The 23345-nt window shown below is 42.5% G+C and overlaps 1 protein-coding gene across 1 annotated transcript in view; it reads right to left on the reverse strand.

The window, feature by feature from the left end:
- LOC126403112 (ERC protein 2-like) overlaps nucleotides 1–23345 on the reverse strand; it is a 178675-nt gene that overhangs the window by 103017 nt on the left and 52313 nt on the right. Inside the window, exons 8-9 of the mRNA XM_050065575.1 lie at nucleotides 9051–9188; nucleotides 4149–4337 (exon numbers count right to left, since the gene is read on the reverse strand). Of these exons, the coding sequence (XP_049921532.1) occupies nucleotides 4149–4337; nucleotides 9051–9188 (327 nt within the window). The remainder of the gene's footprint in view (nucleotides 1–4148; nucleotides 4338–9050; nucleotides 9189–23345) is intronic.

Below are 23345 nucleotides of genomic sequence, written 5' to 3' on the forward strand. Positions count from 1 at the left end.
CTCTGACTGCTGCTGTGTGTATTGCGGTTATGTCCATGGATACAGTGTACATGTGACCATAAGTAAGTAAGCTGCAAGTAAAGACTATTTTCATTGCCGAATAACCTGATTAATCGAGTAGATGTTTTGTCTATAAATGTTGATCATTGTTTGCCAGAGCCCAAGATGATATCCTCAAATGCCTTGTTTTGACCATAACCCAAAGATATTCAATATTTTTTCTTTAAAAATTACTTAAACTGATTAATCGACCATCAAATTAATTGCCATTTAATTTAATAGTTGACAACTGATTAATCATGGCAGCAATCAAAAGCCCCATAAGCTTGTAACTGCATGCGTGCACACTTTGTGCCTGTGAAAAAGGGAACACTTGGCCCTCTAGAAAGCAAACAGAGTCACTGTTTACCTCATCCTTACGCCTATTACCTCCACACCTTGCCTCATACACTTGTACAGACACATCAAACCCAATCTTAGCTTGCACAAAATGCATTAGGCCTAAGTGGACCCGAGTTTGTTATGTTCTTTTAGTGAAAAACACAGACATGGGGAAAGCAGGGGGCTGAGAGGACGGCGGGTCCGGCAAGAATTTGTGATATTATGACAGGAGGGGGAAGGCCAGTAAAGATACGATTACATATTTGGTCACTGAAATTATTATTATCATTCCTGGAAATGTCTCTGAAGTGTAAATATTACAAATAAGTTAAATATGTGTGGCCACCAGGATATGAGCTGGGTCAGAGGATTCCCAGCCACACTGAGCTTGGGTAACATTTAAAAAAGAGCTTTTGACTCCTAAAGGTAATATCTGTTTCTTTATTACATATGACAGCTGTCATTCTCATTATATATCTGTCAGTGCAATCAATGTCTGATTTATCTTATCTCCATATTATGATCAAAAACACACAAAGGACCTAAAAACAGAGAAACAGGCAACAAAAAAAGGTAAGAAGATATGACATCCGCCTGGTTTGAAAAGAGTCTTATGAATAGGACTCAGAAGTGAGTTGAGGTGTGGTGCCTCCTCACTGATTTAAGCCAATCCTCTCTGGAAAAGGTCATTGCCTTCCCTAAGGTCCTTTACAGTTTTCCCTTTGAAGAGCTAGTGTTTAGTTTCAGAAGTCCTTTATTAACCTTGGAATCAACAAATACTGTTTTATGGGAAGAGGATGAGGATGCAGTGAAGTCAACAGAGCTCTGAGGTCAACATAAAAAGTTCCGCTAACAGCTTGACTGAGTCAGTAATACAAACATCTGCAGATACAGTGAGTGGGCCACCGTGTGTACACGACCTGATGGCAAACACAAACTCTACATCTGCATGAGGGTTAAATGGCTGTCAGGCGAAAGCTTTTTTCTCCATTTTTTAAGGTATTTGAGATTAACATCAAAAGAGGACACTTCAAATACAGCCTTTAGATTAATGCAAAAAATGTCAAAAACATCATCTGTATATTAAGCTGGTTTATGAGAAAAATACTATTTGTCTGAAAATATGACATTGTGGAAATGCAATCATTGTGCACAGTACAGAGAATTCAGCAATTTTGCTCATTAATTTAAATCAAGCACTTTTAGTTTCTGGTAAAAACCTGACAAATCTATATAGCAAAAAAAATAAAATAAATAAAAATATATGTATATTTACAGCATACATAGGCTAGCATACAATTTTTTGAAATTAGTACGGGGGGTTTCTTTTAGAAATAAGTCATAAGTAAGCTAGGGCTGACAACTTCTGGTCAGTTGGTCAAATGGTTGATCGATATGTTCTTGTTCAACCAAATTTTATTGGTCGCTGGTGTTACTTTCATAGGCGGTGTGTCCACTACAGTGTTTTTTTTCCGGCTGAAAATACCAGGCATTCTTTCGCTCTTTCGAAAACACCCAGATGGGAGTGCTAGAGCATTGTCTTTGGAGATGCAAGGTTTTGTTTTTTTTCAGCTGAGACGATTTGGATGCATCTGGTGTCTACAATATAGAATATCCAGGGAAGTAAAAATTTCGGCACAAGGTAGAGTACTTGAGTACTTGAAGGGAAGGCCAAAGCACAGAGAAAGAGAGGACGGATGCAACAGTGTATGCAGCCAGCAGTACGGTATTTTTCCTCCATTGTTGCTGTTTAGCACTTGTAGGGTGTGATGGTCAGTCTTTGTGGTATTTGTCCCGCAACTCCTTCACTGTGATTGGACAGCTGGGTATAAAGTGACAGTGACGAGTGCAGCGTTCTACCCAAAGTTGAACATTTTTCAATTCTCTGTGACTAGGAAAAAGCACCAAACATGCAGTCATTACCACAGAGTACAAGATCAGTGCCTTGTCAAGGTGCGGGCATTTGTAGCATTAGTAAATATACCAAGCTCCCGCCGCAAAGAACTCCAAAAACATGCTGGTGAATGCATAATCTAATAGGTAGAGAGCAGTTGGTGCACTGTGGCAGATTAAGTTAGTCTAGAGATAATGTGTCGATTTTTTTTCCCCCATCGACCAATCGATTAGTTGAGGAACAGAATTTCAGTCGACCAACAGTTGCCTACAGCCCTAAAAAAAACACAATGGATGTTGAGGCATAATTTAAAAGGGTGGATTTACAGCATGTGGGGGAAGATGACCGATATTGAATCTCTGCTGTCCTGACTTCTGTAGTTCATTCCTCTACCTTGACTGAGATGAGTAACTACAGGGCATTCAGAGTGATGGTGCAGGAACAGCATAGTGATAGTGTTTGTAGGTGCCTGTAATTTTCTGCATTTGCTGTACACAGATTTTTCTGTGCAGCATACTTGATTTGGAAATTTGATTAACTCTAGCTCTCACGATCAAATCATGTTATACCCTGGCTGACGGCACTGAGATGAATGTGTGCATGAGCGCGTTTGTGTGTGTGTGTGTTAGGTCGGTTTGATCAGATTCTAATCTCAGGCACAGAGTCAGTTCACCTCTGACCTACTGAGTATTACAGCCTTCCAACCTGTCACACTCCATTGCAATACAATAGGATCAAACACGGCAACACACTCGAACACATGCAGAGACTCACACATCAACACCAACACACCGACAGTTGTTTCTCTGCTCGCATGCATGCACAGGCACAAAGAGAGAACCACACACTCATACGCACAATTATAAACACACAAACAGCATCCGTGTTTTTGAAGTATCTGCAAGTTTACATAACAGACCTGATTGCTGCCGAGTACACCAAATAGTCCAATTATGGCACCACTTCTGTCAGAGTGTGAATCTGCTCGCTACAAAGAGTTATTGAGCTGCTGTCCCTTTCATGTGGTGCCGCGTCAACATTCAACAAGATATCATTTCACAGGAATGAGATGTGTGTGTATGCTTTTTATGAGAATAAAAAAAAAAATTCTCATAAATTCTGGCAGGGCGAGATTCTGTCCTGGCTTGTAAGCCTGGGAGAGGAAAAAGAGGGAGAAAAAAGACAGCCAGGCCTCTGACTTGGCACCCGAACAGGGAATGAGGGATCTTTTTCGTCCATAAATCACTCTCTCTTAATTCATCCCTTTATCCTGTGGGACAAAGTGCAGGCAGGCCCTTTGCTAGGGAGTTGCTAACAATACTGTGAATGCACACAGGGAGGTAAGAGAGTGGAATTGCTATTACTGTAGATGTAAGCAGTGTAAATACAGGGTGCAAGTAGCGCATTACAACCACTGCAGAGTGGTTGTAAAAGCAAATTCTTCTAATTCTTTTTGTACAATAAAAAACATAATTATAAAGCGTCATGATGTTCGTTTGAAGCGTTCAGCGGTTAAAGGTTTCGAGAAATGTACTTGTTATTATTTGTTTTATGAGCTCTGCGAAATGGGATTCTGTGTTTGGGCTCATTTTAGAGGTTGGTGCAAGCGGTGAAGCGTGGGCGAGTCTGTTATGATGTGGATAATGATGAAATATTAATGGCTGTTTGTCTGCAGTCCGCACACATACCAGACTATCAAACTTGTGTACAGTGCTCGTGTCAACATGCACGCTGTTTCAACCACAAGTACTGTTTTGGATATTTCAAATTAAATGCAATACAATAGCCAAAACATTTATAAAAAATTACCCACACTGCATACCACACACACCTACTAAGGCATCATAAGTATGTCAAAACAATCCATACTGACCTCTCCATCAGGCCTCTGGTTCTGGGTGGGGACGGGGTTAGCAGGCTGACTTGGGGACAGTTTCTGGGGCTGCAGGGCTGAAAGTTTGTCCTTTAATAGCTGGTTCTCCTTCCTCATCTGTTCCAGCTCCTCCAGCCGAGCCCTGTCTTCCCGCTCCCTCTGCTCGCGTAGATTCTCTATCACTCGCTCCTGAGATAGGAAAAGAGCAAAAGAAAATAAGGTTTAGTTAGAGATGAGAGCAGGAATATGGTATGCATTGAGGCTTGTACACATTCAAGAAATGAGTGTTTGCTTCCAGTGTGCACAAAATTGTCAGGCCTGTGTGATTACACTTCTTTCCTATCATTATTAAAAAATTTGAGCCGGTCTCTCGCTGTTTAGGCTCGCCAGCATGCTTCGCAAAGAGAGGCCAAAGACAAACTCATAAATGCCCGTCATAAATAATAGTGCCATAAATAATAGCAGGGACATGAGAGGAGATGAGAGCCAAGTAGAACAGAGAGAGATGGAGGAAGCAGGGGAAGGGTTGAGGGACAGAGACAGATTTATTGAGAGCGGATTGGACAGTACTGTAGATCACTTCCTAACAACTCCACATTGACTGCTGATAAACCGAGTTGGAATGTTTACATCATAATTTTCTCTATTCTCTAATCACATCGGACAGCGGGAGGACCACGGCTCTGGGCATTGGCCTGAGACCAGGTCCACACCATGGGTGGCGGAGCATGCAAAGGTGTGTGTAGTAGGTGTGTGTTAAGGTGTACGTGTGTGTGTTTAGGTGTGGACTGAAGTGATTATCAAGGTGTTTACTCAGGTGTTTATTTAGGCACAGAGCACAGCTCAGCAATGAGGCTTTACGATGTGGCATCGCCGCATGATTGGCAGCTTTAAACCCCTGGGTAATTGGACAAATACACCCACTAACTAGACCTGGCACAGTAACGCACTGCATAGTGGGCTTTGGAGGAGAGGGCGAGAGAGAGAGGGAGAGAACAGAGAAGGAGGGAGAGACCACATGGCTAATAGGTCCTGGGTGTTTTCCCCACATTATGAAATATCTCTAGGATGCTTGGGGTTTAGGGAAAGAGACCAGGATGTGATAATAAAAAGTGTGGAGTGCATGTAAACACAACAAAAATACACATACGTAACATCTCAGACAGGCACACACACACACATACACACACCAAAGAGCAGGGCTTGGCTTGGGCACAATGCCCTAGCCTGTTAATTAGAACCACAGCACTGTGGCTAGCGACTGGCTCCAAGAGCAGGTTTGTGACAGGGAGTGTGATTAGCAACACACACACTCGCTCTTGTAAACACATTACACACACCCTGTGTTGACCACAAAGTCTGAAAAGCTCGCCAACGTTCTCCTCATCACAGCTGAATTATATGTAGGCTGCATCAGAAGTGGTTTCTGGGTAAACAGATGGGCCGAGGCAGAAAAGGGATTTACAGTTTATTGTGCCATTATGTTATTCATTTCAAAGTCTGTCGGCAACAAAAACAAATTTAGGTGATAAAAGATCATTTTAAGTGAAAACATCTACGTACTGAATGAAAAACACATCAGCCAACATCTTGTTTATTAATAGACTGATCCCTGTGAGCACAATGCAAACAATTCTTTTTCTTGTTGACTGAATGGATACAGATTCAGTTTAGTTCAAGTAACACAGAATTCAACGCAATCAAAAGAAATGATTGCAGCCTACAAGTCAGAGACACACACACACACACACACATATTTGTTCATACCTGTCAGGAACACAAGCACCTCTGTGTCTAACTCCACATAACCTGCTTTCACACGATCGGTGTCAAAGCACTTAACATTGTGTAAAAAACCTATTTTTTTTTATAGAGGAGGCGTTGTTGGCTGACTCAGCACTTATGTTGTATCTCCTGTTCAGAACCGCTGAAAAAAACATTGAGTCGTGATGCTAAGCCCTCAAATTGTTTGAACTCTGAGCCAGTTTTAACACCACCTTTCTAAATTTCAGCAATGAAGCGTAGTGCTAGTTCAGGCAGAGCACTGAAGTCACACTTGTATTGGCTGATTGGCATCAGCTGTTGGCTGGGAATATTCAATCGTACTCATGCTATATGCAGCGCGGACATTATAACTTTACACGCTCATGTCAGTGCTGTTTGCTGCCACAGCTACCTCCACCAGCCCAACCTCCTCCTAATGTGGTATTTGTTGTATTAGTTAGTATTCAGTATATTTATTAGGGGGGGGATTAGCTCTCTCAGCAGAATCCTAATCACTGTTCGGATTCATTGAGAGCTCCCTCAAAAAATAAGAAATGCAACACTCAAATTTCGTCTTAAAAGCTTCTGTAGGATATTTTCTACTGCCCCATGGAACAGGCCACAGGACACAACGCTTAGGTAGTGAGGAGGGCAGGGAAGGAGGCATCCCTTCAAGGACGGAGGTTGGTTGGTTGGTTGGTTGAAACACAGTGCCCACGCCACAGGGGCAACCACCAACCTGCCTGGAAGCCGCCCTCAGGACATGAGAGACCCATGCGACAACAGAAGCATGCCCTGCCTGAAGGCATAAACCGAAGAGAAAGACTTTTCGCGCACCAACCAAGCCGACAACCCTCACCATGTAGCCCTGGCAAGGTGGTCACCAGAAAGAAGTTGGGAGAAGTTTTCCTCCATTGCTTTCTACCATGAAGGGATTTCTTGATTAGGTTAGGTTAAAAGTCATGGTTTGGGTTTTAATGAATACATCTCTGTCAGAAAGGGCTTTCTGAGAGAAAGCCTCCAAGGAAAACTTCTCTCATGTGCAACCGGCAATGATCCTTCCACATGTACAAAGGCCAAGGGCTTAATCAAGATAAACTTATGACCTGTGCTTAATGGGAATTCCTCATTTATGGGAAATAATTGCAACCCCCAATGCCTATCACAAGTGGGGTTCAACGCTTTACCCACGCCTCTCGGCGAAAGGTAGACACACGACGAGTCGTTCCTTTACTTCTAAGACAAGTGTACATTGGGCAGGTGGCAGCACAAGTACCACAAGCTAATGTCGCTAACAGAAAAATACATGCCTAAACATACATGTGCACACTGGAACACATAAAAATGTGGCAGCCACTGGGAAAACATTTAGTACAGCTGGACATCCACATCTGTCCTAATTGGGAACTCCATAAACTCTTAAGCAGCAGCCAGTGCCAACAAAATGTAAACCAGCATCCATCTTTTAGCCTGCAGTACAAACAAACACGTAAATGGGAACCATTTTGTAGCCCGCGGTGCCAAAGCAATCATTTTTTAAGACTGTAGCACCAACAAATGTGTGCTCGCAACAACTTCAAACATGCAACAAAGCTCAGCAAGATGAAGTCGCTCTGAAATCGAGCCAGTCAGTTCAAGGTAAAGTGTATATACTGCCAGACTAGGATTTGACATCTCCATGGTCAGTACAGTATGTAAATCAAATCTGCCCTGTGTTCAAGCCTGTCTCCAATTAGAAATCACTGGCACCCTGTAACCACGAGTGCAAATTCATAAACACATCACTACAGGCTTGTGCAGAAAGAAAAAACACCATTAGCACTCCAGCTTCTCGAAAGCAACTTATTTACCTGCGAATACGAGAATATCAGCGCAGTTTTATTGGGTAATTCTGCCTGTGCCGTTAAATGCCGTGCATTTCAGAACACCACCAAACATCCCAGTGGCTAGAGAGACGGTTCATCTTTTAGTGTTGGTGGCGGCATACTAGCTCCGTGGTGTTAAGGTAAGGCTTTATGCAGACCAGCTGCTCCTTCATGTTGCCAGAAGACAACAAACGCTGCATGTTTACAACCAACATCCAATCTGTCCACTGACTCACCCATCCACTTAATGAAGTGAGTCGGCTAAGTTCACCTTGATTCACATGGCTTTAGTTGAGCCACGCCAGGGATACTCAGCTTACTTTGCCCGGGGACCCCTTTAGCAAAATGACAGGAGGCCAGTTAATATACAAATAATTAGCAGCCCAGACTTCTGTCATGGGGGGCGTCCTCCTGTGGCACTTCTTATGTCGATGATCAATTTATTCTTATTGTGAATTAGAAAATGGTCACCCCCCCAATTTTCTCCTCTATATGTTCATGGCTGTGTTATCTGTTGCTGGATTTCCACCTCTGATCCTCTGTAACTGTTTTCCTCTTGCCAGCTCTGTTCTTTCTCTTCTTCTTTCATATGTCTCGCAGAAGTTGCTCATTTTTTTACTCTGCCTCCACCCTTACATTCCTTGACCTCTCCCTCCCTGAATTCTGAGGCCACCTCTTCCATCAGGGCTGTGCCTCTTCTGCCATTCCTTTTTTCCATCCCTCTATTCCTCCCCCTTTCAAAACTTCTATCCTCCTCTTATTCTATAGATCATTCCCTCCCTATATTCAGCGTAGTTACAGACAGGGACTAATCCTCTGTCTATGTTCACCTTAGACCTCCCTTCTCCTTCTCTCCCTTACTGTTTTCAGAGCGGACCTCATCCAGTGTGGTCCGAGGTCTGTAAATCAGGAGGCTGTGTCAGTAAATTATGGCAGTGAGTCATAGTAAAGCACGCAACTTCATTAAGCCCTATGTCATACACCAGCTTCCTGAAAGACCAGTGTGCCTCAATGGGTAAAAATTTCCGGCCACTTCCAGACCAACTGGTGGTCAAATGGTTTTATTTTGTAAGTTTTTATTGTCTAAATCTGACAAACAAGTTCCTCATCAATAGTGTGCGTAATCCTTCACACCATCCGTCCAGCCACTATTCTAACAGAACAACATCTGTTTCTTTTCAGCAGCTGCTGTCAGCTTTTCTTGACATCCAGCTTCACCTTCTCGCTATTATTTGGCTTTTTTATTCTCACCCTCCCTTCATCCCTCCTGTACCTTTTCTGAGAGGGCTTCCTCTAGTGTGGCCAGGGCTGTGTCGGTGTTGCTGGAGTCAGTTTGAAGGCCTTGGACCCTTTCCCTCAACCCAGCCAGCTGTTTGTCCTTATCCTTTAACTGCTCCAACAGGTTCTCAATCTGGAGAGAGATGGACAGAGATAGAGAAAGAGAGGAACTGAGGTTAGCAGAATATCAACGTGAAACAAGCATATTACAATCTCAAGGATTAAAAGAGTCATGGGCAGGAAAGTTTAGATTGAACCTGAAAGGTTAAGTAGTGTTCGTACAATATGCACAACTGGACTATCGTGAATGGAGACCTTGCGGTACCAAAGTACCACGAAAACAAATTATCCCATTGACCGCCGATTCATCGAGAAGATGAATCTAGACACTGAATAGTGTGCTCAGCCTCTGGCTGCATTCTCCAATTTCCTGCTGTAATGTCTTCCATTCTGGCCTGGCATTTTAAAGATGAGCAGCAATGAAAGCCTCCACTGTACGGCTTGGGTCAAGACAATTATGGTTGGATCCATGAAGAGAGAATACTTAGTGGAGAGGTGTAAACAACATAGCCACTGGATGGTGCGACCGTAGCAGCCTTGGTACAAGTTTAGTAGTGTTACACGAAGAGTTAATTCAGCCTGTTGACTCATGGGACGGCGTCTCTGCATCTGCCTTTCTGCGGCTAACCTCATGTCGCTAAAGTGGCGGTGTAATAGCCAGTTGTGGTGTTCAAAAGCCTTTATCTGATGAACATCCACAAAACGGAACACAAACACACACAAAGGCACATACACAGGCACACTCAGACACACAGGCGCGCACACACAAAGAAACACAAAACGCTCCGAGCTGTACCAAACAAAACACTAGCAGATGCAGCTGGGGTAGGACACAGCGCAATGCAATGAGACTCCAGAGGTCTACAAATTAGTTACAAAGGGATAGCACATCTGGTGACAGGACATAGTGACATGGTGACTTATAATTTCCACAGGCACACTCTACATTCCTTTGAATTTGAATTAATATCATCTTGATTTATTAAAAAGGTAGTTGGATTTGAAAAGTTGATGGACTCCCCGATATTCCCTGAGATCTATACCCTGGCATAGAGCATCTATTTTCCTGTCTCCAATTCTCCTCTAGTAGTGTTTTTTTTTCTACAGACAGACAAAGCACCATTCACTCGCTGCTGCAAAGCATTAATTCCACATTTGACCCAAGTGGTCCTTTCTCAGATCAGGGCTTGTGTTATACAAAAGAAAGGCACATACACTGAAAAGAATCCATTATTTAATGAACATGAGAATCCAATAAAAGACATAAAAAGCACTTTGGGCCATCAAGAGACCACATTTTTAACTGAGATGGTGACGGGGTAAAAAATGTCCGGTGGGGGGGAATAAGCTGCATTCCAGTCATGGGTACATAGATAGATAATGTCCAAATCTCCACAGCTATTTTACAAATGAATCCAATTAGACTGTAGACTTTGGTGTTCTCTGCTCCCTGGAGGGCATGAGCATGGGTTTAAAGGAGCCATCTTGGTTTTGGCAATGAAGGGAAAGTGGCAGGAGGGGGGTGGGAAAAAGCAGTCAGGACCCTTCAGCAGATCTTGATAGGTTAATGACATGTCATTATACAGCCAAGCTAAAGGCTCAAAGCGATAGGGACATTAAATCCTTCAGGGAATGATGGGAAAGCTTGACACTATCAAAGTCAGATACAATTCCCAGCAATTCATGATTGCCACGGGTGTGTTAGATGAGATTTTAGGGCGGTCACTGTGAGGCGAGGTTCGTGTTTCCACCTTTATTCTCTTATGTTTCTCTCATTTTAAGTAAGTGGGCTGAAGAGGTACTTTTCCAAGGGATGTAGGCACTTGAGCACTAAAGCTACACACGTTATAACATTCACGATCTCTGCATCATGAAGCACCGGCAACCCAACCCCCCCCCCCCCATAGATTACACAAGACTGACGCTGGAACATGCTTATCTCCACACACAGTAAACACAAGAGGAAGTACAAACAAACCAAATATCGGGCTTTGGCCTCAAGTTGTAGCAGCTCGGTAGCTCTTTGACATACCTTGTTCTTCTAAACACACACCGAAACATATACATATGCACTCATGCACACCCTGGCTCTCTGTCCCTATGGGCACCACAGAACCCAGGTCAAATTGAGCATGTCGCCCCTGGTCTTAGATAAATGATTACATTCTTTACCAGGCTTAAGTTTGCTTTGGCCTGGTCGCACAAAACAACAACCACTCGATGAAATATTTAGCCATGTCGCTTTGCCTTCAGTGAAATTGTGCAGAAAAATGTTAAACGTTGTATCGGCGAATGAGAACGAGTCACGTGAGTCATGGATATGGGAAAGGGGGCGAGGAATTCTGTCAGAATTCTGAAAGTCAAAACATACTCTCCGAAGAGAAATGGCTTTTTGTTGACAGGCGAGGCGCAGGGCAGCCGTATGCCTTTCTGGGAGAGAGAGAGGGGGGCCTCCCTTCCAGTAGCTCGATTGTTATGATGAGAACAGCAGCCATTCATTTTATCTCTGAGCGTATGAGGCTACCTCAAACTATACTCCTGCATCTCTCTGACACACACACACACACACACACACAGGCTTTTATCATTAAACCACTGTGCATATGTCATCCCACTCTCCAACCACACACACCTCCCGCTGAAGCAGACCACCTACAATAGGCAGCTACCATGACTCTACGGGCCAGGCGCTGCGGTGTGGACTGTCTGTCTCAGAGAGTGTGTATCCTCCTGGGGAAACCATGACGTCTGTCTCAGTCGTCTCCCACACACATGGCCCTCCACTGTTTACAGCCATGCTGTTTTGACTCTGATAACTTTATCAACGAGCTGATAGGACGGGACCAGGTTCGCCTCAAAGTGTTGATGCGCGGTTACCTTTTACTGACCTTGACTTTTCCAAGGTGTCGACTTTTGCAAAATAGAAGTTGATTAATCAACTAATGATTGACATAATTATGTCAGAAATAAAAAGATGCAGAGAACACGAAAAATTTACTGTACATGTAAAAATATGGGACAAAGATGGTTTACAAATTACCTATTGTAAATTTGGTGGTGCCCGCTACAGTCATACTGTTATTGACTTAACTAGTCATCAGTGAAACAAAGCAAGATGAAATGTGGCGTTAATTCATTTTTGAAATGAATGACAACTATCTAAAGAAATTCATAGTTGTCAACAAAACAATTTTGATTCTCTGTTTAGTAGGCTTCGAAATCCATTGGGATTCTTAGTGTTGCTTTGCAGTGTGAGTGTGATCATGATTAGGACAAGCTGAGTTCTAATGTAATGGGAGAAAAGTGAGTGAAACAGTATCAGGCCCTGTTTCTCTGGCGAAAAATCGTGATCTAAAAGCAGCTTGTTCCGGAGCAGAACCACAAACCCGGTCGACCCGTCTGTCTTCCATCCAAACTAAGAGCTAGAACTCGGTGGCCTCCAGAGGAATCATTTCTGCAGAACACAAAGGAGACCAGCGTGGAGCGTGACCACCATAAAAATACAATCATTTGTATTTTTAAAACTCTTCTGGACCAATAAAAATACCAAACAATAATTGGTCGCCCTTTTTTGAAAGGCAACTCATTTCTCTGCGCTTGTCATCGCCTCTGAAAATATGACGGGGACAGTTGTAAAGCCCAAAGATCCTGGCACTGATACATATGTGAATGCATGTACATACACACACACATAGCCACGCACAAATACGAAGAGGGACAATAACCACAAACTGAACAATATGTAGTAACACAGTGTGTACTTCCCCAGAGAAATCTAGGTCACAGTCGAACAGAAACACGATGAAAGACTACATACTAGAAATATCATACTGCTACTTCAAATATTTCACAATCACATACTACAATCCAAGTACAGCATGTGCATATCAAACTGCGTGTGTTTATATATGTGTGTGTGTTACAGTTCACTCAAACATGTACACCTGCATACTGCTCCCATCTCCTGCCATCAGAGCTTGTTGATTCCCAGGTCAATAAAGGACTTCCTCCTGCTGCTGAGCACTCAGATGTGGCTCTTCAAAGACAAACAGTTTGCTCATGGAGCTCAGAGAAGATAGTGACCTTTCCAGTATGAGGAAGTTGTGCTTGCACTTCATTTCACCCCTGTCCCACCACCACCTCCCACTACCACCCACCGCCACCCCTTCTCTGCTTGTGAAGCAGAGCAACACCGGCACCGGCAGACTGAGAAAACACTGATACTGTGTAAGCTGGCGCCCCCATGTGGCAATATTCTGAAACAGGCTCATTGTCCACTTGAGACAACTCCAGAGTCCATTTAAAATGAAAAATGATGTGCTTATGTTATGTTTTTTGTTGTTGTTTTTCAAGCATTTGCTGTGTGAGAACAGCAGAGTGAAACAACCATTCTCAAAGTTTTTTGAATTCCATAATTATGAGATGTGACACTTTACAGAACAAGCTGACATACGGACGTGATGCTATCCTCTTTGGCCCCAGAGACAATAACCTACTACACGCTACTTCATTATAAGTTTCTTTGAATAAGAGTGGCAGCTATTGTTCAGAAACATTCCCCTCAAACACTCCACAAATGGAGTTTGAAAGATAACTGTCAGCATACACTCAAAGCTGTTTAGTCCTAACCAGATCTCTACGGACAGTTGAGCTGACCGGCTAGGAATGTAAGGGGACAACGTGATGGAGAGACCCTTAACGCGAGGAACGACACCTCTCCCCATTCCCCTCAAATGACCTTCCTGATGTCATGCTGCTTTGCTCGAGGAGTCATTACTCATCTGTTATCGACCAGAACGACGGAGCAAAATGACTTCACAAGACGAGTTGTGCCCGAGAGAGGGGGGAAAGAGGAGGGAGGGTCAAGAAGCACGATGCTCAGGTTCTGAAATCATTCACACTTTTCTAAACAAGGAAAAGCAGAGGTCAGGAAATAGCTTTGAATTCTTTGCCTTCCAAACTATAATGTATGTCAACGAGAGCGAAATCTTTCTCCCTGATGTTTTGGCCAACACTGCACCAGAGGGCTGGGCACAATCGCACAAAAACATGTGTTGTGCCACTGTGTACCTCCATGTGTGCCAGCATGCCTGCATGTTTTTCTGTATCTGCTGGGCTGTACTCTATCGAATCTCTTTTGCCTCCTAACCAAGGACCATGCACAGGCCTGGTTGACAAGCCAAAAAGGCAGGTCCTCGTCTATCCTGCAGCCAAGGGAAGAAAAAAAATAAAGTTCATCAAGGTGGAACTTGAAGGAAACGAAAGAGACAGAATTTTCTACGGGTCTCACTACGATTACATCTGAGACCTGTGACTCTCACAGCAGCTTCCTCTGCATCGCTCCAACATTCATTCTGTTCGTAACCACCAGCGCCTGTTTAGAAAAACACAAAGGTGCTCTGTGTCCATCAGCAACACACACACACACACACACACACACACCCATAGTCTAATTTAAATGCAGGCACACAGGCGTATAAACATACACACACTTTCTGAATACAGAGAAACAAGCACACAGAAGAAAAATGAATACACATGATAAGCCTCATTTATCAGTATTCATAAATATGTTGTAGTTTTCTTGTATATTTTAACATAAAAGCATTTTTTCCTGCATCCCAATCATTCCTATATTGGAAGTGACCTCAAAAACATAGCCTTAGTTATAAATTAACTTTAGACCAACCTCAGAAACATCAAATACAGTAAAACAGGACACCCACACGGATTTATTGTAAGAAACGATACCAAATAGGCTGAAAGGAGATTTTTAAAAAACATAATTTAGTAGCCAAAGTGCTGGATTTCCTGTTTCACAAAGGTCATAATTACACAACAAATTACAGATTACATTAATAAAATGTAATTTATGGAACACCGCATGAAAATAAAATAAAAAAATGAATAACTGCATGCAGAAAAAACTTCAGGAGGGAGCCAAGGAACTGCAGATATGATCTCCTAAACAGATGAGTGCAGCTGCTCTCCTCAGCAAGGAGGTGAGGAGGCAAGGGTTAACTGAATTATTATAACATTGCATGTTGGCTAAAATCACATAACAGTCACACTCTGGTTAAGCTAATGTCCCCCTGTAATGGACGTTAGAGTGTCAAACAGTAGAAGCGCTCAGAGTTTTGTGCAATATGGAGCTACAACGGAGTCCACTGCTGAATGGCCTGCTGGCTCCACACACACCACCCTCGCTGTTGGATCGGGAGGACAACGAGGGAGAGATTAATAAATAAGCTCTCTGCCATGTTGTTCTCGAAATGAAACAAAGGTTTTGCCCACACATCTCTCTCCATATTGCTCTGTTAGCTAGCTACTAGGCTTGGGTGGTGTGAAGGTATTGCGTTGTACCACAGTATTAAGAAATCCAGATGATATGATTTTCAATACTGTCATAAATACTGATGCTCCGCTCTATTTTACACTAAAAGGGAGATGCTATAATGAGGCAATGTAGTGCACAGCATGCGCCACCAGAGGTCAGTCTGAGCTGAGACAGATGACAGCTGTGAGTGGTGGGGATAACATTACAGGACTCGTAGAAAAGAAGATCTCTCTGCCCCTGTTTGGGAGTATTTCCATGTGCAGTTTTATCTAGAGTTTGCCCAACTACAAAAGCAGTTTATTTGCCACATGATTTTATTCAACACATCATCTCTGTCTAGGCCACAAATGTGTCTGTATCTGGCACGGCAACAAGTGTCATCGGGTCCTTCAGCAAGAAGAGCGCTTATGTCCTATCTATTAATTATTCTATGAGCCATAAGTGTTTTAACCCGGCAAGACTTGTCTAAATAGGCTAATTGCATATGAGAAACACAGCATTGTAGGCTAGACAATGACATATGCTACAATAACTTCTATCACCAGCAGCTCAGCTTTTACGCCTTTTATTTTTCCAACACAAATACTGTAATATACCGTAAACTTAAGGTATAATGTCAGGAAAGTCTTAAAGGGATAGTGCAGCCAAAAATGAAAAGTGTTTTTCGGACGTTTTAATCTGGGGCGCTGTAAGCCTGCATTAGGTGGAGTTTTGTTGCTAGCCCCATTTCCGCAAGGGATGTGAGGACTCTAAAACTTCACCTGAGCCTCCCTCGGCATATGGCTGAATTTTCATTTTTTGGTGCACTATCCTTTTAAGGTATGAAAAAATACATACCACCCAAGCCAACTAGCTTTTTATAATACCAGTGTGACTAGCTAGTCACCTAAAGTCTCATTTGATTGGATGAAGTTTTGTTAACACCTCTGAGTGCAGCATGAGTCATCACATATTCATTACCGCTTTACCTGGTTTCACAGGAAGAGAAAAGACAGGAACTAATTTCACAAGAGATAAATGATTAATCGACACAGGGACACAGGATTAAAACTAAGAAAGTGCGTTAAAAATAAAAACCCACAGGCTACTTGGAAAGCGAGAATTAACAATTATTCTACTCACACAACTACCTCGCCAAAGCACTTCCTTAAATGCAATAATCTGTGTTGCATTTAATCATTATTGCCTGTTTTAGGACTGAGCACAAACACATTAAGGGTCAAAAACTTCAAAAAGCCTGTTTAATTACTTCCTTAATCAAAAGACTTTTGTCCAATGTCTAACAGACAATAAAAAAAAACTCTGAAAACTTTGATCAATCCTAATTTGAGGTTACCGCAACAAAAATATTTAGGTAGCTTGATAAATGAGGCCTACTGTTTGTGTATGTACATAACCACATTTGCATATGCACTCACATACACAAACAGGAAACCATATCCACCATATCTAATCCTGTCCAATGTAACATGGCGTACTCTGAACATACAGTACTGATCTCTGAGGAACGCACACACACACACACACACACACACACACACACACACACACACACAATCAAGCTGTGATTATTATCATGAATGTTGGGCCAGGTTCAGGCAATGGGGGCTGCATATAGCACTTACACACATGACAAGCAGACATCCTCCCCCTCTCCCCACACATTCCTCCAGAAAGTCATTCACACAGAGACCCTCCGCTGCATGTATACATATCAAATAGACACCAACACACAGGCATACGAACACACACAAAGATATGTACACCTACACACACAGAGATGCAGACGTGCACCCGGAGAATGACAGAAAAACAGCGAGAAAGACGAAGCGAGTGTTGTTTTCATAGCGATTTCTCCTGGTCGACCACAGAGCAAAATGAGCAGGGAGAGACTCCTGCAGACCCCAGAGCTGTTCAATGAAGACAGATTGCACTTGTGCAAGCTAGGCTGTACGTGAGTGTGAGTGTGTCTGTGTGTGAGCCGGCCAAGTTGATCCACGTCCATGCTCTTTAGGCTCAAGACCCTATCTCTGCCCCCCTCAGCTGTGGAATGCTGCAGTGATTGCTGGGTAATTACCCCGACGCTTTATTCCTCTGCTCCCAGCACCATTAGTATTAATTCTTTTCTTTTTCTCCTCTTTGGAGAGAGGGAATGGGAGCCCTTTGATCTGGAAGTAAGTAAGAAAGAAAAAGAAAAAGAGAAAGAGAAAGAAAGAAAGAAAGAAAGAAAGAAAGACATCATATGTGGCCATGGCAGGGACCACAGCAGCTGCGAGTCAGCCTGTAACTTCTGACCCCGGCACACTTTACAGTGATCTGGTCAGACAGGTCAAATACACCATACAGTCATACGGTTCAACTGAGAGACAGAGGGTCAAAGTGTGACCCACTTTAGACAGAAAAAGAAATGCCTGCCTCAGATCTTAAAAGACAAAATACTAACACTTGACTGCCAAAGGATAGGTCGAAACAGGTCAGCCTGAGTTATAGCTTGTGTCATCACCGGGATACAGTCAGGTTTAAGTTCTTCATCAAGTCACAGAGTCATCAAACATGTCTGATTTCCTCAACTGCAGTGCACGTGTTGTGGTCAGGGAGAAGACGGACTTGAATAGCTGGAGCCTGACATATGGCCCGACACTGGGTTTGTCTTGACTGATGTGTAGCCTGGCTCCAATCAGCCAGCCTCAGGCTCTCGCCATTAACCCCGGCTGATTGCTGATAGGAGCAGAAGGGTTATACAGGGGGGCCTATCACAGGCTGTTTACCGGAACCTCCCCAGCTCCAACAGGCTTATCTGTAGCCATGTCTCTGCACTGTGATTGGTCAGATGGAATCCATTAGGATGAAAGGCATTGGTGGCCTCATCACAAGATCTATCAAGATCACACACATGCTCACACGCAGGAACGTACACAGGCGGTAAAAAGTTATCTGTAGGCATCTGTGAGAAAAACAGCTGTTATACACACACACGACTGCTCACCTAGGATACTTAGGTAAGTAGGTCATTCACTGTATTGATTCAGCAACTTCATTACATGAAGTAAAGATACTTTTTCAATACCATATTTTGAGGTATATAAGTTAAGTTTAACTGTCTGTATATTCTAATATAAGTACATGAGAAAAATCATGTCCCTCCTCTTCTTACTGCTTCTAATGGCATTCGTTAGAATCCACAGCAGCGCAACGAAAACAACCAATCAGAGCCGAGGAGTCTCACTCGACGCTGATTTGTTGTTGTTGTTGTTCACTTGCCATAAGGCCTTTACACCGTGTCTTTACAGTAAGCAAGCATCAGACTATTGCGTCACACTGGACGCTCTCTGTCCACACTGGATTGCCGTCAAGTCATGTAAACAAATCACCTACCTAGCAACTGTGGTCCCAGAGTAAACACTGAAAAGATGGGTGAGTGTGTACTTCCTTATTATTCATATTCACAATGATACTGTCACATGCAACTTATAGATATTGTTGTTGCTACCATACGATATCATACCATCATCTCCAGCTAGCAAGCTCTGCTGAGCAACCCACACAGTGCTTGCCGGAAACATTCTGAATCAGCTGTTCCTCGTCCATTGCGGAGCTTTCAAAGTTAAACTGAAAATGGTGTGTCACATCTCGTCACATCGCATCACGGTCAGTTAGGACGGTCCAACAGAAAACAATGCAATCAAACTGATTTAGTCGCTGATGCTTGCTTGTGTCGCATCCAGTTAGGACATGGTGTTAGAAGCACTACAAGACCATATAGTAGGCAGAAGAATAGGTTATTTGTTTGTGTGTTTTACAGAATATATGTCTCATTTACTGCTGTGTGAATAAAGTGACTGTTTCTTCTAATATGAAAAAAGTTATCTTTATGAAAGATACCCACTATAGCTTTAAGTGAAGGAGCAGTACGAAAACCAAGATAAATAAAACACTGTCTAAAATTAGCAGTTTCCTGATTTGTATCCGGAAACATCTGCCTAAGGATTAAGTAAACAAGACAAAGCATCTAACCGAGCAATTGATGCCAACTTACAGCACTTTTCAATACTCCAAGATGTGGTTGCATTTCAGTCGGCAATCAAAATGTAGCGAGGTCTGATACCCAGCCCTTGTAAGGGTGCGTCATTGGACATAATGACCTTTTTAGGCGCCAACACTTCTTATTATATGACTGTTGTAGGAAATGGCTTAAAATTGGAGGGAGAGATCATTGTCTGTCATACACATCTGGACACAAAAGCAGAAAGCAATGCTTTGTTTATATACACACACACGCAAGCACGCACACACACACATTCTGCCAATAATGGACTAATATTTTCCTTTCTATCAACATGCAGCACTTCCCCTCGCTATCCACACGCATCAAACTCAAAAGTGCCAGTGCTGTTTAGGGACGGCATGTAAAACATGTGGGAGGGGGGGGGGGGGAGGAGAAAGGAGCACTGAAGGTTTTTTTTGGGGGGGGGGGGATATGGTCACCATAAGCCGGCATTGGCACAGTTGTTTGCTCAAATCAATATGAAGTTAACAGAGTTTGGTCATTAGATGGCACGCATTGGGTTAATTCCACAAGGGACATGAAAATGGAGTGTATTTCAACAATAATGAAAGCTCATAAAATTATGAAAAATAGGCAGACAGAAGAGCAATTGCTCCACAGAGAGGGATCAAAGTGTGGGTGGAGGAAACAGTGGAAATGTAGAAGGCTATGGAACATCTCTATTTATCTCTATATCACTTTCTCGCTCTCTATTTCCTTCACAATCAAAGGCCTTGCCGTGCCGATGACACCGGGCCACAGCAAGTGCTGAAAGAGTCTGGCAGAGGGTGCTCTGAAACAGTGCTGGGTTCCCCTGAGAAAGTCTAGGGGAGACCTGCTAGACACTGTCGTAAATAACAGAGACCCTTGTGCACAGGGCATCCTTCTGTATAGACACACACGCAAAAACATACACACATATGCCCACTGCAGCCCAAGCAGACGTAATCGAATCTCTCTGTCTGTGGTTGCTATAGGGAGGGAACATGATAGGGGATACTATACTTCCACGCACACAGCCAGCCTTTTTAAAAGCATGAATATGGATTGAGACGACCACAATGTTTGAACATGAATAACACATGTATGCCAAAACCACACCACAACCGGCTCTGCGTGTGTACCTCCCACACCCCTACCCCCCCAGTGAAAGAAAAAAAAAAAAGAGAACCTAAAAATGAAAAAATAAATAAATAAATGCATCATTATGCATTGGTCATGGTCTCGTAGACCAGGGGCTCGAACAGAGCTCCCACTGTTCCTGCGTTGTGATACGTAAGACTAAAAATGTCCGCACAAACCTAGCATATGCATTTTCGTTTTTCATTTAAAGACCTCATTATTTTTACCTAAATTCAGCCTCTAACTATTAGGATCAATGTAGGACTCAACCTACAGAAATGACATCATGGTACCATGCTTTAAGTCATGGTGATTGTCCACTGAGAGGCCCCTAGGAAAAGATAAAAATCCTCATACTTTCCTGAGACAAAAAAATAGGGCACCAATGATGCACTATACTGCAGGTTAAGGTAGTCAGTGGTGCCCTACAACAATTTCAAAAGTGTTTTAAAAGTATTACTCGCTGTATTCAAGAACTGATTGCCGCACCAAAGACAGGCTAAAGAGGGGCACGTCAGCATTCAGAAGTCCCACACTTCAGTTAACACCAATAGCAACACACCGTTAAACTTCAAAGTTAGAGAAGTCTAACAAATTACAATTACAAAAACAATATCTCGGTATTTTCTATGAAATGGGCAATATGTTTATGTTTTCAGTTGCAAGTCAAAGCCACATTTGAGATGTCACAAGCAGTTTTATAAAAACATACTGCGATCAAAATAAAATGCAAAGACAGGGATTTTATTTCAGTTTGAAAATATGCAGCTGCACAACAGTTACACCTCCAAAACACTAGTTAGCCGCGGGGTTTCTGTGAAGTGCTGTAAAGTTTAGTTGACTCAAAACACATCCAAACACACATGCCTTAAAAGTGACAATTTCGAACACAAGTACACAAATCAGCTTCACTATAACTTGCATTTTCCCCACAAATACAACATGCTAATATTTTTAGCACAAGCCTATGGCATTTTACATTGTATAAATTAGCCTTGCGGCTAGCGGACTGTTCCCCTACTCTTATAAAACCAGGGACAACAGCAACTTTTAAGGTAACGTTACAGAATGCGGCTCAATTACAACTCACAAGGTTCACCGACAAAACAACTGTCTTATACTAAACACGTTTTCCAAACAAATATAACATGCTAACGTTATTAGAACAAGCCTATGGAAATTTAAATTGTGTAAATTAGCCTAGTGAATAGCGGAGATTTCCTCTGTTCATATGAAGCCAGGATAAATCACACACAAGACTTAAAATGCTATTTTTGTGGAGGCTTTATTGTCTTCACAATTTATTGTTTCTTATCTGTGAAATTAAAGTAAATAAAAGCTTTGTTTCCACTGAGGGAAACGGTTTCATCTTACAAACATAGACAGGAGGTCTGCGTTGCTGCAACGTATAGTTACGTTTCTGGGGAGGTGCATGTTAATCGCAGGCCCCTGAATTGAATAGAATCAAAATCGTATCATGGCAAACTTTGTGATATCATTAAATACCATATAATTGTCCAAAGAATCAACATAATATTCTATCGCACTGAAACTTCTGATTTACACTCCCATTAATTACAAAACCACAACATGAGGAAGTTAACTACAGTTTGATATGCCAAACAGGCAATAACAGGTTGTTATTTACATTTCATTGTTTTTTCAAGCTTCCTCTGTTTCATTTCATATTACACCAACATAAAAATCCTACAGACTGTTGTTCAGATTTCCCAGATGTGGATTCCTTATGAACGGCAGGAGAGCAAGTTTGCATGCACACATACACACACACACATACACACAAACAAACAAAAGCGAAAACACATTATGACACACCAGCTGATCTGTCATCAGCCTGTGTCATCATTACCAACACTCTGTGTGGTGGAGAATTGGACCTGTTTGTAGTGAAGATAGAGAGCTTGTCGTAATAACACAGATGCACCATCTTAACCCTCAAAGTTGCAGGAGGATGACACATGTCCATGTGCATGTGTGTGTGGTAGGAATATTGACTCTTTTCATCAGTGGGGGAACATTCTCAAGAGATTGATAGCCCTGTGGACTATGTTTAGTTGACTCATTCAGAGCTGATAATTTTATGAGCTGGCGGCCCGCCACTCAAATGACTTTTAAATGATCTAAGCTAAACCTCATCGCATTGTGTCATGAAAGCAACAACAGCCCTTGTTCATATTCAAAGAACTTTCAAAGCCTCTCTGCTGACCCACATTCAGCGGATCCTCAACCCATCTTTGCTTTACTGTATCTGGAATGTTTTGTCATATCAAAAGAGTCCCCCTTTACTAAGAAAAATGTACCCTTGATATTTAGATCCAGGAAGTGTCAGGGAAAGCTTTATCCTGTCCTGGGCAGACTTCAAACACACAGGGCCAGTCAATGTCTTTTACAATTGGGATGCAATGACTCATACAGGATAAAACCAGGAAGGAAGCAAGTTATGCTTCCAAGCTACATTCCTGTCGTTCCCCTTGTAAACAGATTTGTAAGTTATAGTGTCCTAGAAAAAGACACGTGCTGTAAAGAAAAAGGGCATGAGGCCTCCTAAATTGTAGCTGGTTGTTGCAGTATTTTGGCCTCGGATTGAAGTGCTCAATTCCATTCACCAAAACAGTGTTTTTCTGTTTAGAAATACCACCATGGAATGATTAGTCATAACACGTTACAGGGTTGGTTCACCCAAATTACAAAGAACATATTTTCTC

The sequence above is a fragment of the Epinephelus moara genome, chromosome 16 (assembly GCF_006386435.1).
Source record: "Epinephelus moara isolate mb chromosome 16, YSFRI_EMoa_1.0, whole genome shotgun sequence".
In the NCBI taxonomy this organism is placed as follows: domain Eukaryota; kingdom Metazoa; phylum Chordata; class Actinopteri; order Perciformes; family Serranidae; genus Epinephelus; species Epinephelus moara.